The sequence below is a fragment of the Podarcis filfolensis genome (assembly GCF_964270895.1).
Source record: "Podarcis filfolensis genome assembly, chromosome: 1".
Classification (NCBI taxonomy): domain Eukaryota; kingdom Metazoa; phylum Chordata; class Lepidosauria; order Squamata; family Lacertidae; genus Podarcis; species Podarcis filfolensis.
The window spans coordinates 118,721,109-118,737,966 of record NC_139604.1 but is presented as its reverse complement, the minus strand read 5'-3'; the positions used below and the strand labels follow the sequence as shown (position 1 = coordinate 118,737,966).

The window sequence follows — 16,858 nt, the reverse complement described above, 5'->3', positions numbered from 1 at the left end:
AGTGTCTCGAGGCCATACTATAGTAGATCAGTGACTTCCCACCTGCACTAAAAAACAAGGAAGGCTGTGTCGCCAATTTAAACTGCTGCTTCTGCAGTGTTTTTCGTTGGCAATGCCGGAGGAAATTGTGCTGAAGATCCACAAAGGATCTGGGACTTTGGAGAAGAGTAGCTGGGACATCTAGGTGGAGAGCTGGTTCACGCAACTATTCCACATAGTAGCACGACACCAACTTGACTCTGCTTCAATACATGCTTGGCTCAAGGTCCAGTTTTGATCTCCAAATCCTGGAACGGTCTGGGCCAGAGAGACGGTTGTTTTGAGCTCCTTGTTTTTGTGCTTCGCCAGCCTTTTCTCTGAAACGCAGTTTTCGCCTCTTCCTGGGAACAAGGCAAAATGGAAGTGTGGATACAGAGAGCAAAAGATATGTCCACCTCCCAGTTCTCCAACAAAGGGACATAGAAAGCTCAGTGGCAATCTGCTTTGAATGCAGAAGGTCCCAGGTCTAATCTCCCTTTCTGAATTTCCTTAGAGCATGCCATTGTAGACAACACCAAGGTAGATGTACCAATGGTTTGGCTTGGTATAAGGTGGCTTCCTTCGTTCCTATGCCCTAGGTCACATTACACATCCATCTAAAGCAGTATTAGTAAAGTCTCCAGCAGAAGTCTTTCTCATCACCTGATCCTTTTTAACCAGCAATTCTGGGAATAGAACCTCTGTGAAGTCTATTACAGTGGTACCTCTGGTTAAGAACTTAATTCGTTCCGGTGGTCCGTTCTTAACCTGAAACTGTTCTTAACCTGAGGTACCACTTTAGCTAATAGGGTCTCCTGCCACGGCAGTGCAATTTCTGTGTAAACTGCCCCGTGATCCTTGCATGAAGGATGTTATCTAAATTAAAAACAATATTAGCATTAGTAATTGTTCTTCTTATCAAAAGCGTAACATACAAGTACTTTGGAATCCAGAGTGTGCAATGTATGCTTGTATTTTGAAAAATCTTAATTTAAATACACACACACACACAAAATAAAAAGTAGTGTCGATTTTTTATTTTTTTACCTTACAAGCCGGCATTTGTAGGTAAACACTTTGGAAAAACAAAGCAAAAGTTTCACCCGTTCTCTGGTCTTGGTGTGGAAGTGCTGACCTGGCTAATAAATCAGCATGTTTTTACGAGGCAACGCAAGGTCTGTATTTTTAACCTTAAGTGCTGTTCTCAGGAGGCCTGTCAAGGAACGAATCTGAAATACTGCGCTAAAGAGCGGAGGTAAGATTTCAAAGCCCACTGACAGCCATTAGGAGCGAAACATTTTACTTAGTCCCCGCGTGGAGGTCCTCACTTGACACAAAGTTTGATGGAAAGGTCATCGCACAATGCAGTGGAAATAGAAGTGTCAGAATCATTCACGGCGCGAGGGAAAATTAGGGCAGCAGACAGGGTGATATGAGAGAGAAGTAGGCCAACAGACTTTCAGCTTGGCCGTGTGGAATTCGTGCGATGGGGGGAGAATATTTGTGCTTTTTGGGTGGAGCAAGCAGCTCTGTCGTAAACCAAGTCTTGGTTCCATGTGCCACAACTCAGTTGAGTGCGGATGGCTAGCCTGTTGTGGAACGACAGCTCTCAACAGCCAGCATGGCCAGTGATCAAGGATGATGGGAGTTGTAGTTTGGCAATATCTAGAGGGCCACAAGCTGACCACCTTGGGGCAGAGTCTCTGTGTGCAGAGCCAAAATCGGGCCCTAAGGGCTTAGTTTGCAAACGGTGCGAAGGATGTGTGGTCCTCTGGTTGGTACCAACTATAGTTGTACCTTGGTTTTCGAACAGCTTAGTTCTCAAACCTTTTGGCTCCCGAACGCCGCAAACCCAGAAGTGACTGTTCCGGTTTGCGAACTATTTTTGGAAACTGAACGTCCAACGGGGCTTCTACGGCTTCCGATTGGCTGCAGGAGCTTCCTGCAGCCAATCAGAAGCCGCACTTTGGTTTCTGACCGTTTTGGAAGTCGGAACGGACTTCTCCGGAACAGATTCCATTTGACTTCCAAGGTACGACTGTGTAGCAAATCGGCAAGTTGAATTTTTCAGCTTTCAACTTCCAAAAATGAGTGGGGCCAAAATTTTGTAACATGACTTAGGAATTCAATATATGTTTTGGTTAACTTAATATAATTTAGTTTGGCCTGGTAAGTAAAATATGTGTAAAAGTGCATAGAAATCATTAAAAATGATTGCCTGGTATTTGCAGTTATTTTATAAGAATAGTAATAGTAATAGTAATAGTAATAATAGTAATAGTAATAATAATTTCATTATTTATACCTTTTCCACCTGGGCAGCTTCCAATACTACTACTACTACTACTACTACTACTACTACTACTACTACTATTATTATTACCTGACAATTTCAAAACGTAAAATTTAAATTCTGTTTTCCCAAAAGCAGTTTGTGTTTCTGCATCAAACGTAGACTTGTCAAGCTAAATAATGTCCAACCACAAACATAATAGCAGATTTGAATTCCTCACATCCCCCAAAAACATATTTTTAAGACCCCTCATTGAAGAAATTTGCAAAAAATTAAGTTTAACCCCCTAAAATGACATGCCCTACTGTAGCAAGATGGTAAAAGAGCGGCTTTTGGCCCTGAAGCCAGGAATGGTGGATTAAGGTCTGAATGAAAGCAAAAATTCGTATCTAGGAAGGAACATAGGAAAATGCCTTTTATTAAGTCAGTCTATGTGTCCCTCTATTGTCTCTGCACTGGCTGGCAGCAGCTATCCTGGGTTAAAAGCAGGAATCTCTCCTATCCCTACCTGGAGATGTAAGAGGTGGAACTTGGGAACTTTTGCATGCAAGACAAATGCTCTAGCACAGAGTTACAACCATTCCCCAAACTCCTTTTCCTAAAAAAATGTGTGGCGTACATTAAAAGTACTTAATCCCCCTTTTAAAGCATGGTGATCATAGACATACCCTTATGTCTTCAAGATGATACTGGATGGGAAGGCAACACGGGCTGAGTTGAAGGTATTCCCAGGAGTTTTGTAATAAAATTCCTGTGCTATCCAGGAGGTTAATTGTATAGGTAATTAGGTAACTTTAAAAGCTGAAGTGTCTGCACAATATTTCTTCCGCGCTTCTGTTTGTACACAATATTAAGATGCGGCTGTTTTAAAAACGTAATTCTGTGCACTTCTGTAAGAAAATACTTTTTTAAAAAAACAGCACCTTTCCCCCAATAGTATTCTACTCCTGTCTGCATTATAAAAATGGTGAAGTATGGAGGTCAATGAAATGCGCTGATTAATTTAATGAAGTAGCATCTGCTATCAATGTTTTCATTATAATGAGAAGCAACAATTTGGAATTAAATTTACAGGTTGAGTAAAAAAACCCACAAAAAACCCAAAACGCACACACCTGTGCCAAATGTGCTCTCTGACTGAAATGTATGATGACTGGAATATATATGAGGGACTATGCAGCCTTTTGTTTCTACTGCCAGCTTAAATCGTATTTGCAATCGTGGAGCACTCTGTGAAATCTCAGGTGGGGGAAGTCGCAGGTGCTTTGGGCAACCATCCACCAGGGTTATGTTCATTTCGGAGGCGATTGCCTGGGGATCAAAATATGCACGTGGAGCTTTCAAGGCTGCAGTTCCTTATTTTACATTTTTGCTTCGTTTTGGATGATTGGTAGGGCTGGCGTCAGATGGGGGGAATCATCAGGCAGTTGCCATGGCCCAGCAAGGGGACCACATCCATCCCTCTGGGTCCCACACCACTTCCTCCCCATTGTCTCTGTCTGTTTACCTGCCCCATTCTTTACTTGTGAACAGTGACAAGAAGAAGGAAAAGGACAAAAAAACCCACCTCTGTGTTCCTAGTCCTCTCCCTTCTGTGCTGTAATATTGCTGGGCTTGGGGAGAGGAGATTATTGAATTGGCAGTGGTGACATTGTCAAGGAGGAGTGGGGCAGCTATGGGTCTAGGAAGGATTTTTGTTGGGGAGGGGCAGAACCTCAGTTAGGTCAGTTCATATGGAGCGAGGCAGTGCTTGAGGTACAATGGTACCTCGGGTTAAGTACTTAATTCGTTCCGGAGGTCTGTTCTTAACCTGAAACTGTTCTTAACCTGAAGCACCACTTTAGCTAATGGGGCCTCCTGCTACCGCAGGGCGGCCGAGAACAATTTCTGTTCTCATCCTGAAGCAAAGTTCTTAACCCGAGGTACTATTTCTGGGTTAGTAGAGTCTGTAACCTGAAGCGTATGTAACCTGAAGCATATGTAACCCAAGGTACCACTGTATTGCAGTCCTGGGCCATTTAAGGCCAGCACTGGGCCTAGGAACTAATTGGTAGCCCGTGCTGTTGGCCCAGGATTGGTGTAATATACTCAAACCATGTTTCTCCAGTGAGCAACCTGATCGCCGAATTCTGCACTAGCTGAAGATTTTGAACCGCCTTCAGGCACAACCCTATGGGACTTCCCCATCACTGAAGCAAAACAGCCTTACTGCAATCTGTCATTCTTTGGTTTACCTGCAATAATAATTACAAAGTTGTTTGTCAGCTTGGAGAGGAGGGAAATTAGATTGAATTGAGGTTGAATTACACTGTATACCAGATGGAATAGCCCTTGTGCTAAGATCTGCATGTATTCGTGAGGGTAATAATACAGCTTCTTTAATGAGTTTAATTCCGGTCCCACAAGCAGAAATGATATCAACTTAGCCAATTAGCTTTTCAGATTCTCAGGATAGGAAAAGGGCATTCAGGTTTTACAACTCAGCTGTGAGGAACTGAAGTGGCTGTTAAATTTTGCTTTTCAGCACAAATGCCGCCAGAGCATCTAAAAATCTTATGTGGATACACAGGCCAAACCTCTAGTGTGGGAAGCTGTCTCCTCAGCTAGAGAATTAACTCAGTAAGACATTCTGTAGCAGAAGCACAAGAGAGATTTTCTCAGCAGCCATTACTCAATTAGATAGGCTTCCAATAAAACGAGCCTCGATTGCCCAGTCACAAGATCTAGCTCCTGGTGCTTCTTCTTCTGTGGGCATCCTTGTTGTTTTCTGTCCTTCCTTTGAAGTGATGCCTCTGTTGTGGTCTGCAGTTTATTCTCTCGTTCATGGTTCACCTCAAACTAGCCAGTGGTGGTGCAGTGCTTGGAGTGTCAGACTAGGACTTGGGAGAACAGGGTTCGATTCCTCACTCTGCCATGATGCTCACTGGGTAACCTTGGGCCACTCACTACCTCCCAGCATGGATCTCCGTTGTGTGCATGTCACATGGAGGTGATGAAGCTGCCTTCAAGATCATAGCCCTTAGTTTTGCCTACACCAGAGACAGGAAGTCTGGGGATCAGCCTGACCAATGGGCAGGGGTGGTAAGAGCCATAGTCCAGCAATAACTGGAAGCCCATTGACTTCCCATCCCTGGTCCACACTGAGCAGCAGTGTGGCTTTAGGGTTTCTGACCAAAGTATTCTCCAGCCCTGCCTGTAGATGAACCTGGGACCTTCTGCTTGCAAAGCAAGCGATGTGCCACTGAGCTGAAGCACTGCTTTGGGTATTTAAACAACAACAAGAAACATTTGGGCCAGGGCTGTCTTACCCATAGGCACTAGGGGTGTGGGGTGCGGGGCACGGGGCACCCGGTTGCCAGGTTCTCAGGGGCGCCAGGCCAAGAGTCCATGGCTTGAGAGTTGAGTCCAGGGAAGAGCCCGCGCGTCGGTTGGAGCGCCGCAGCGGGCTCTTCTTCTGCGGGTGGTTATGTGCTGCGAGTTCGGGGGCGACCGAGCCAGTGAGATACTGAGGCAGCCGGCTGTCTCCGCCCTCCTGCGTGCCTGGGACTGGGTAACCTGGGGGGGGGGACCGGGCAGATCTTTGCACCCCAGCGACGCATATGCTTAAGACGCATATGCTTAAGATTTGGGCATATGTGCATGTGACATGTCTGCACAATATTTCTTTATCCCATTTTTTAATTCTTTATTTCCTTATCCCAGTTTCTTTACTGCAGAGAAAATCATTATTGCAGATCTTACTCTTTGCTGAAGGCAAAGGGTCGGCTCTTTGTAATGTAGGTCCCGTACTCACCAAATGTTGGGCATTTAATCTCAAAGGGAGCAACAGGAAGGGCAATGGGTTGAATTTGCTTTCAGGCTGAACGTCAAGCGCTGGCAGCAACACCGTTGATTCGTTTTTTTTCACTCCTTCGCTTCTGCACACACATACCCTGCCCTCTGTTAAATTGAATTTTATTATGATTGCCCAGTGTTTCCTTACAGAGGCCAGAATGTAAAGAGCCAAATGGTTATTTCATCTGAATGGAGATTAAGGTCTCAAGGCAATAGTTTGATAGAGAGAGTGTAACTTTCATACTTCTCATTACTGGAGCAATTGGAGATGCTGGGAGATGCTCTTCACTTTATTGGGAGCATGGAATATGTCTTGGCACATCCAAAAGTACTCATGGAAAGTGCAGTTTACTTATCACCAGGTGCTGATTGCAAATACCTTTTTAAAATAAAATAAAATCCAGTGTTCTGTCCCCCATCCATTTGCAACCAATGAGTAAGTATGTGGGATTTTGTATTTATTTATTTTGGGCAGTGTGAAGGCAGATATATGGTGAATTAAATATTAATTTGTTGGAACCTAAGGAAAGACCAGGTGCCTAACATTTACTGGGGGGGGGGGGGCGGTCTCTTATTTCCAATGTTATTTGGATGATGTCGGTAGCAGAAACATTTTTTAAAAAAATCATATTTACAGTAGGACAAATTAAGGATCAGCATATGAGATACCTATAAAATAAATAACAAATATCAAGAGATTTAAACATTGCAACAAAGTTTTGACTGTTAGTGAGGTACTACAGCTGTTATGGGGGTACTGTTATGTGTGTGTGTGTGTGTGTGATGCATTTTTGTATGAATGTGGCACTGCTATAGTGTGTTTATGTTTTTAAATATGTCATTATCCCCTTGGAGTTTAGCAGGCTATTTAAAAAGTCAAATAAACAAACAAAAGTGATCAGAAGCAAAAACCGGAAAATATAACTTTGTCGCCAGAACCGCAGCATGCTAAAATGTTTAAAAATTACAAAGTGGAAAGCAGTTGGGCACATGTATCTGGGGGAGGGTTTTTCACAACCGAGGGGGCCACTGTGGAAAAGACCCTTTCTCTCACAGCCATCTGCAATATCCCAGTTGATGGGGAGCACCTGGAAAAGGACTTCGGATTATTATCTCAAGGTCTGGGCAGCTCATATTCCACAGGGGGTGGTCTGAAAACATGGGAGGCCACCACCTAGCTGAAGCTAAGCAGGTACAGGTGTGCTCAGTTGGGTGACCGCCTGGGAATCACGTTTGTGCTGCCTTTGATCCCGTGACAAAAGAAAGGCAGGATATAAATGTAAGAATTCATTTCTTACAAGCTTTTCAAACTAAAAAGCTCCCAAGGGCTTTTGAAGGTCAAAACCAGCAATCGGACTTGGAAATGGACCCAAAGTCACTGGGGATGATAGAAAATAGGCGTAACACACTCGTGGCGCCTGGTCCCAGTTTCCTGGCAGCTATACTGTGCAGTTTTCAAAGGCAGTGTTGCAGAAATCTAAAACAGAAAATTATATATGTGGAGAGATGCGAATGCCCTTGAAAGACTGCAGAAACGGCTGGGTGTGCTTCATAACCGCCTTTGCTCGTTCCCTTATTCTTACTACATGCAAAATCTTTCATGCTCCTTCAAAATAAAAAGCAAGTATTTTTGAGCAGCGCTAACCCATTCCCCCACCTGCTCCCAAACTCAGCTCTTTTGAAGGAGGAGACAGCCTCCTTCTGCCTGCACAAGGTCACCCCAATGTCCCCTTGCTCTTTTGATGCCTAAAACATCTCCTCTTCTGGCTGCTTTCGAATGAGACTGAACCGAACCTCATTATTTCTGCCTAGCTTCTCGAAATGCTCCTGTTACTGGCACAAGCCTCCAAGGGTTGTGAGAGACCTTTTCTGCTCCTGGGTTTGCTTCTGTTCTGTGTGTGTGTGTGTGTGTGTGTGTGTGTGTGTGTGTGGCCTTTGTTGTATTAATGGATTCAAACTGTGAAATGCCCGCTTTGTTCCCCTGGGCATTGTTCTTCAGTTCTTGTCTTGACCTTTCTTCTTCTGCTGAGAGGAAACATTAGTCTAATTGTGAAGCTATCTTGCTTGACTTTAAAGCACTATCTCTTGGGAAGGTTAATCTCTCATTTTTGCCTCTCTCTCTCTCTCTCCTTTCCTCCCTTTAAAGATTCATCTTCTAACTACATCAGACAACTTGAAACAAAAGTCAAACTGCTAGAGGACGACAATAAACTTCTCTCTCAGGTAGGTGGGCTTTCGTAAGCATGTGTCGCTACCCTGGTTCCCCCTTCCGATGGAGCAACGGCTGGTGTGGACCAAGAGGGACCTGAATTTTGACGGGAACGTACCTTCACTGGCTGACAGAGGATCTGACCGGCTTCCTTGCTTCGCTAAGCATAAACTGAATTTTGAAACTCTGAAATTGAAAATGGTTAATCTATTTTCACACCATTATTATTATTATTATTACCTGGGACAGGGCCATGCAACCCAAAGAAATGAGGTGGGAGGGAGAAGGAGAGAGATAAGGGAACAGCACCCCCATCCCAGCAGCTAAATGGGCTGGCAGCTGAATATTATTTCAGTACTGGAAACGGGATAGTGTCCTCCACCCCACTCTTGCTAATGGAGGTCCACAGCTCCGTCAGCCAAGGTGCTGAGGAGGACAGCAGGGGGCTTTCCCTGCTGCCCCCCACCTTCCCCACATTTTCCACTTGAGGCAGTTGCTTCACTCAGTTAGGCCTGGCTCTGCTCACTGCTGTACTATGTTCTAGATCAGGAGTGGGGTACCTTGGGACCTCTGAACTACAACTCCCATCAGGCTTGTGACTGGGGATGATGGGAATTGTAGTTCAGCAACATCTGGGGGCAAGGGTTCCCCACATCTGTTCCAGTTAAGAATGAAACTACCGTATTTTTCGCTCTATAAGATGCACCAGACCACAAGACGTACCTAGTTTTTGGAGGAGGAAAACAAGAAAAAAAATATTCTGAATCTCAGAAGCCAGAACAGCAAGAGGGATCGCTGCGCAGTGAAAGCAGCAATCCCTCTTGCTGTTCTGGCTTCTGTGATAGCTGCGCAGCCTGCATTACTCCATAAGACGCACACACATTTCCCCTTACTTTTTAGAAGGGGAAAAGTGAGTCTTATAGAGCAAAAAAGACGGTAACTTCTTGGTCCTCTGGAGTGAGTATATTGTATAAGACATTGTTTTGAAGCAAGGGTTGTGGCTGTCTCTTAAATTTTAAAGGATTGAACTGGCTGAGCTCTGCGTATCTTAGGAACATGTCTCACTATATAAACCTTTCCCCCCCTTTAAGATCCTCCCAAGAACCCCCTGCTGCTTCAGATGCCTCAAAGGCAAAATATTTGTCATCTGAGTCACCTACAGAGGAAACCCTCCACAATTGCTATGAAATGTCCCCACTTTTTCCTTTTAGTTTAATGCTTATTTTAAAGTTATAATGCTATATTTTAATGTTTCACTTTATTAGTTCTGTGCTGTAAGTATGTCACTACGCCAGATTGAATGTAGCCAATTTTTATTTTAATGTAATCTGCCTCGGAGATAACTAGGTGTAAATGGAGGAGACAGCTATCTGAAATGACGAAAAGAAATCCCCATTGCACCACAGAGGAGTCCAAGGCTTGTTCTGGAACACTGAGTAATGTTTTTATGTGGCACATCCATGACCAAAGGGACATGGGAAACCTCCTTATGCTAGGTCAGATCATTGCTCCACAGAGCCCAAAGCTATCTTCTTGAAGTGGCACTGAATCACCCAAGGCTTAGGGTGCTTCTTCCAGCCTTCTGAGATCCGATAGAAGTACAGTGGTACCTCGGGTTACAGACGCTTCAGGTTACAGACTCCGCTAACCTGGAAGTAGTACCTCGGGTTAAGAACTTTGCTTTAGGGTGAGAACAGAAATCGTGTAGTGGCGTGGCAGCAGCAGGAGGCCCCATTAGCTAAAGTGGTACCTCAAGTTAAGAACGGTTTCAGGTTAAGAACAGAATGAAGTTCTTGACCCGAGGTACCACTGTATGTCCTATTGCAATTAATGGTGCTTACTCCCCAAATAATCTGTGGGAGGTTGGCATGTAAAGTTCTTGCAATGTGCTGAAATGCAGGGGCTGATGGATAGTTTTAGCCTGGAACTTTGAAATTCCGAGTCACATGTTCCAGTAGTAATTATTGTCAGATGCTTTTATTTTTATTTCAAGGAAGCCAAGTTATTATCACTAAAATAAAAAAAATAGGTAGATGGGCTCTTTTGGCAGTGTGGCCTGTTGCCAGGCAACAAGCCATGGATTGGATCTTGGTGACTGGCTCCCTGTTCAATATGCCCTTGGCCTGACTTCTTCCTGCTTTGTGTGTGCTGCACAAAAAAACACCAGAGGGTACTTTATCTGTTTACCCCCCCCCCCTTTTTAAAAAAACATATATATGAGGTCAAAAGCAGGATCAATAACTAATAGTTGAAAAGTGCATGGGCAATTAAAAAAACAAGCAAACAGCAATTTTCCCTGTTCTTCTCCATAGCAGGTGATGTTCGTTCTGCAATTGGGCCTCTGAGATTAGGGAACCGCTGAAGAAATGTTCCAGTTGGAATTTAGCAGATTTGTTTGTTTATTTATTTATTTTACACCAAATCTGGCACTCTAAAAAAAACAAACCCAGAAAACAAAAAGGCTGATTAACAGTTTCAAGCCATGGCAGACTGGGGGGGGTGGAGACCTTTGCTGACACAGATTGTCACATAGACAACGGAGCAAATTTGTTTTCTTCCACCTAGCCCTAGAGCCTTGGCCAACCTGTTGCCCTCCAGTGTTGTTGGACTTCAACTCCCATCAGCCCCTGCCAGCACACTTGTTTTCGCTTAACCTAACACAATTAAAAGGGGGGAACTCCAATAATAAGTAGGTAGGCTGGGACCACTCTTTAAAACAACACCTTTTAAAAGAACTAGGTTGGTCAGGCCCCAGATTCCATCCTTGAGAAATCAAAGAACCCCATCTAGAAAAGAAGGGGCTTTGTAGTTAGTCTCGTTATCAAAATAATAATTACCCCACTCCCAAATAATTAAAAGCATGCAGATCTAAAATGGATAGCCTGACAAATGTACATCAACAGTATCTCTAACAACAGGCATGGCAGGTTCAAAGGAACCTCTGGAATGTATCCTTCTATTCACACGAGACTAGCATTCTGCCTTCTCATGTGTTGAAAGACTGCAGAGATGTCAGGAAGTGTGGAATGACGAGGTGCATTGAGAAATCCTTTGCTAACTTAATTTCGCTCTCTTCTCAAGGAGACACAATGGGAGCCTTGACGCATCACAGAGCATCAACTGAGCAGGTCAAGTGACTTGTTCCTGAGACAGGCTTCTGGTAGCAAAGGGTCTTTCAGGGGGTGGGGGTTATTTGCAACAGGAACACTTTTTTTTTTTAACAAAAAGCTTGCAGTATAGTTTTCAGCCGGAAGATCGAATTTCCTTAGATGAAGCAGTATTTTGCTTCTGTGTTTAGAAGCTGGAAAGATGCCAGGTAGCCTTCCATAATCACCAGCGAGTCACTAATCTCTTAATGCATGGGCATTTGTTAGGACCTCAGATTTCATCACTCCGGGGGTCTTGTCTACACAACTTCTTACCAGCGAACTTACCAAAAGTCACTGAATGTCAGCATTCAAGGGTAAAAGCGTGCTGGGATCAGGCTCCGGTTCAGCCAGTGATCTTGTGAGCTATTCCAGGGGAAATTGGTCAGCTTTGAAGAAAACCATCTAACACAGCAGTTCTCAACCTGTGGGTCCCCAGATGTTGTTGGACTACAACTCCCATCATCCCTGAGCTCTGGGCATGCTAGCTAGGGGTGATGGGAGTTGTAGTTCAACAACATCTGCGGACCCACAGGTTGAAAAAGGCTGTATAGTCTAGGGTCTGGAGAAATATATGATGGGGGACACCTGACTTACTAGCAGTACATGTGAAAAGGTTCTAAGGGTCTTGGTGGACCACAAACCTAACATGAGTCAACAGTATGATGCAGCAGGGAGAAAAAGCTAATGCTATTCTAGGCTGCATCAACAGAAGTGTAGTGAGGGAAGTACTACTCTATTCTGCCTTGGTCAGACCACACCTGGAATACTGTTTCCAATTCTGGGCACCACAGTTTAAGAAGGATGTTGACAAGCTGGAACGTGTGCAGAGGAGGGCAACCAAGATGGTCAAGGGCTGGAAACCAAGCCTTATGAGGAACAGTTGAAGGAGCTGGGTATGTTTAGCCTGGAAAAGAGGAGACTGAGAGGAGATATGATAGCCATCTTCAAACATCTCAAGGGCTGTCACGTGGTGGATGGAGCAAGCTTGTTGTCTCCTGCTCCGGAGGGTCAGACTCGAACCAGTGGCTTCAAGTTGCAAGAAAGGAGATTCCGACTAAACATCAGGAAAAGCTTTCTGACAGTAAGAGCTTTTTAACAGTGAAACTGGCTCTCTCGAGGTGTTGTAGACTCTCCTTCCTTGGAGGTTTATAAGCAAAGGTTGGATGGCCATCTGTGCTAGAAGTTTCAGTTGATATTCCTGAATTGCAGGGGGTTGGACTAGATGGCTCCTGGGTTCCCCTGGACTGTTTCTATTGCACAAGAGGGGTTGGGTGGGATAGCAAAATATGAATCAGAATTCTGACCCTGAATTCATTTGTGCAGACTAAGTCTAAAGCATGCTGCTTTCACATGACGGTGCACGACTGCTGTCCGCTCTTCATGTATTCCTACTGAAGATGGCAGAAAACCCCATTAAGCAGAGGCAGCAGCCGCAGAGCAGCCTGGTTTTGTGGACTGAGCCCTTTATTTGTGCAGCTCAGTCCTGCGCAGGAAGACATCTAAAAATAGTATTGTGCTAGCGCGTTTACCTCACTGGTTTGTCATGTTCAATTCGGGGAGAAATCGCACATGAGTCACAGCAAATTTCATTCTTTAGAACTATAAAATGCACGTCGCTATCTGTGGTTTTTCTCTTCCGTTGCTCCCTGTAGTTCCCACCTTGCAGGTTGAGAAACAAGGCCAGGCTTCCCATTCCGCTGGGGGCTTTACATCACTGCTGGCAAGGGGCCATAGCTCACTGGTAGAACACACGTGCTGCATTGCAGAAGGTCACAGGTTCAGGTCCCAGCATCTCCAGGGAGGGAAGAAACCCTGTATAAAATCTTGGAGAGCCACGGCCAGTCAGCACAGTCTGTGCTGTGGTCTTCTGCCTCCTCACTGTAGGGCAGCATCCTATGTCCCATGATGTTCAGCGCAAGGACCATTTCCAGCCACAGATTTGGGGAGTGTCGTGTTTGTCATTGTAAAATAAAGAAGCGAACTTGTAGGACAGCAAATTAATAATAATAAAAATAAATTTATTTATACCCTGCCCTCCCCGGCCAGAGCCGGGCTCAGGGCGGCTATCACAAAAAAAAATACAGTAAAAACATAATGGGGGAGGGGACAATTTAAAATACAGGTTAAAATGCAGTTTAAAATGCAGCCTCATTTTAAAAGTAGCCCATAGATCGAAACCATAAGGGGAGGGAAACATAAGGGTCAGACTGAGTCCAAACCAAAGGCCAGGCGGAACAGCTCTGTCTTGCTGGCCCTGCGGAAAGATGTCAAGTCTCACAGGGCCCTAGTCTCTTGTGACGGAGCGTTCCACCAAGTCGGGGCAAGTACTGAAAAGGCCCTGGCCCTAGTTGAGACCAATCTAACCACCTTATGACTTGGAACCTCCAGAATGTTGTCATTTGTGGACCTTAAGGTCCTCCGCGGGGCATATCAGGAGAGGCGGTCCCGTAGGTACGTGGGTCCTAGGCCGCATTGACATTTATTTATTTATTTTACTATGAAAAAGGAAGAGGCAGCATGCCCCTGAATGCCAGACGCTGGGAATCACGAGTGGGGAGTTTGCTGTCGCATTCTGGCTTGCAGGCTTCCCATAGGCATTGGGGTTTGCTGCTGTGGGAAGAGGACGCTGGAGTAGACGGGCCACTGGCCTGATCCAGCAACGATCCTTCAGATGTTCTTAGGATACATTTGGTATTTCTCACTTCAGCTGCCATAATGCCCTTTTCTGCACAGCACTTCGATATTACTGGTGTTAAAGAGATACAAGAAAGTGCTGTTAGAACCATACAACCATAGATTTGCAGAGTTGGAAGGGACCACAATGGTTATCATCCAGTCCACCCACCTCCAATGCAGGATTATTTTTGCTTGAAACCATGACCCTGAGATTAAGATTAGTCTCATGGCCTGCCTGAGCCACTCTGAACATTCAGTAATAGTAATGCAAATGAAAGATGGGACATTTTGCATCTTTGAATTTTGATACCCTCTGGCCATGACAGAAGGCGAGTCTTTCCCATGATGCACCTGCCAGAACTTTGTCGGGAAACAGTAGCACCAAAGTCCTGGAATAATGGGGGTGATAGACTATGAAGAAATGCTGGGAATAGACCTATTCATATCTATGGATTTAAGATGCTTACAGTAAGTCCATTGATAGCAGTGGTTTTATTCTGAGTAGCGCCAACATCAGATGTCACACACACATTGTTTGCTGTAAACTTGCCGAGTGTCGGATCAAGAAACCTTAAAAATAGATTTCACACCTTCTTGTCACCTTAACAATGTGAACCTGTGCAACACACACACACACACACACACCCTTCAATAAAAATCTCCAGAGCAGTTCCCAGGCCACCAACATAACTATCCTATCCTAGGTAACATGATGGGAGAAACTGTGACCTAGTGAAACAGGGGTGGGGAATTTTCTCAGCCCAAGGTCCAAAATCCATCTAGGGCATTCCATTCTGAGAGGTGGGGGTCACATGGTGGGTGGGCTAAGAGGCAGAAGTGAGTGGAGCAATGACACTGAGTTTTCCCTTTGTACAGTTGGATACTTTCTGCACACATCCCTGTGTCCCTCTCTGCTCTCTATCCAGAAAAGCAAGAGAAAAATACTACAGTTCAAGAAACCCATTGCAGCCAAGCAAAAGTGTTCCAGGGTCCAAGGCAGGGGAGTGATGGCTGTTGTCTGCAGAAAGTGACAAAGCTCAGATAGAGAGACGTGTATGTCCTCATTTGGCCCTGGGCTCCAGATTCCTCACCTGTGCAGTAAAATAAGGTCTGCTCTGCTCTTAAGGAGAGTTTGGAGCCTGGTTGTACAACCACTGTACTGAACAGTAGTGATCACTGGGCAATTTGTGTGGTGGGCCATTTCCCTCTGCCAACACGTACAGAATTGTGATTGCGTCCTGCCCTTTTTGCATAAGGTTTCAAGCTTCTCTAAGCTCAAAATCAAGACTTGAAGGAAAGCATGTACCGTATTTTTCACTCTATAAGACGCACCCGACCATAAGACACAGCTAGTTTTTAGAGGAGGAAAGCAAGAAACAAGAAAGCAATGCAAAGCCTCTTGAGTGAAGAGGCAGGAGCGCTCCGGCTGCACTCAGGAGGCTTTGCGGGGCTATCGCTGAAGCCAGGAGAGCAAGAGGGATCGGTGTGCACCGATCCCTCTTGCTCTTCTGGCTTCAGCGATAGCTGCGCAGCCTGCATTCGCTCCATAACACACATACACATTTCCCCTTAATTTTTAGGAGGGGAAAAGTGCATCTTATAGAGCGAAAAATACGGTAATTCTTGCTTGTTTCTTCTGAAACAAGTGCATACGTTTTCGGCCCCTCAGTTTCGGTTCCATGCGCTCGACATTGCTCCCATGCTCAATAAGGGGATCGGCTGTCAAAATATCAGTGCGTCCTTCTAGCCTCTGTTCAGAACCAGCATTCCCAGAGGATTTTCCAGGTCAGAGATTGCTGCCACATTCATTGGTTGTCTCTGACCCAGAAAAAAAACCCAGATTTCAGTGGGGCTCACATTTCAATGGCAAGTCAGCAAGATGGGAAATAGGAAGAAAGTTTGTCACCCAGATGATGAAAGGGTTTCCATCAAAGCTTTGAGTGCCATGTCCTGCAGTGCTTTTAACAGATCTGAGAGCTAGGACTTGGTGGGATTCGCATTTTTGCATTTAGTGGATTCAAGTTGCATGACTCTTCTTTTTTCTTTTTTGCCTCTGGCTTAGTGCGCTGAACTTGCCACCTGCCACCTCTTGCTCTCCTGCTCAACCCTCTGTGTGAGGCTTGACTCATTAGCAGGTTGTGTGTCATGCAAGTAACTTCCACCGTGGGAAAAAACTTCCTGCCGTGTCAGTCCAACACAGCTAAAATGAGACATAGAGTCCTGTAGCAGCTTAAAAGCTAAGAAGCATTGCATTAGTCTACAGAGGCTTCATCAGATGCATGAAGGCATATTCCCATCTTACGTCATGATGCATTGGTTAAGTTTTTAAGGTGCTACAGCAAGGATAAGGAACAAATTAAGGCCAAAGACCTCATTTCTTCAGGGCTAACTTGGAGGCTAGATGTCAGCAGTGAGTGGACCAGCTCTCTACACGCATTTCTGCCAGCTGGGATGCAGGTGGCACTGTGGTCTAAACCACTGAGCCTCTTGAGCTTGCCAATAGGTCAGCAGTTCGAATCCCTACAACGGGGAGAGCTCATATTGCTCTGTCCCAGCTCCTGCCAGCCTAGCAGCTTGAAAGCACACCAGTGCAAGTAGATAAATAGGTACCGCTATGGCAGTAACATAAACGGTGTTTTCATGCACTCTGGTTTCCGTCAGGGTGTTCCGTTGCTCCAA

At 45.0% G+C, this 16,858-nt stretch overlaps 1 protein-coding gene across 5 annotated transcripts in view; it reads left to right on the top strand.

Annotated features, from left to right (window-relative positions):
* Positions 1-16,858, top strand: part of CCDC85C (coiled-coil domain containing 85C) — a 167,529-nt gene that overhangs the window by 100,855 nt on the left and 49,816 nt on the right. For all 5 annotated transcript variants that reach the window (XM_083618307.1, XM_083618306.1, XM_083618305.1 and 2 more), the window contains one exon: positions 8,292-8,368. In XM_083618307.1, the coding sequence (XP_083474433.1) occupies positions 8,292-8,368 (77 nt within the window). The remainder of the gene's footprint in view (positions 1-8,291; positions 8,369-16,858) is intronic.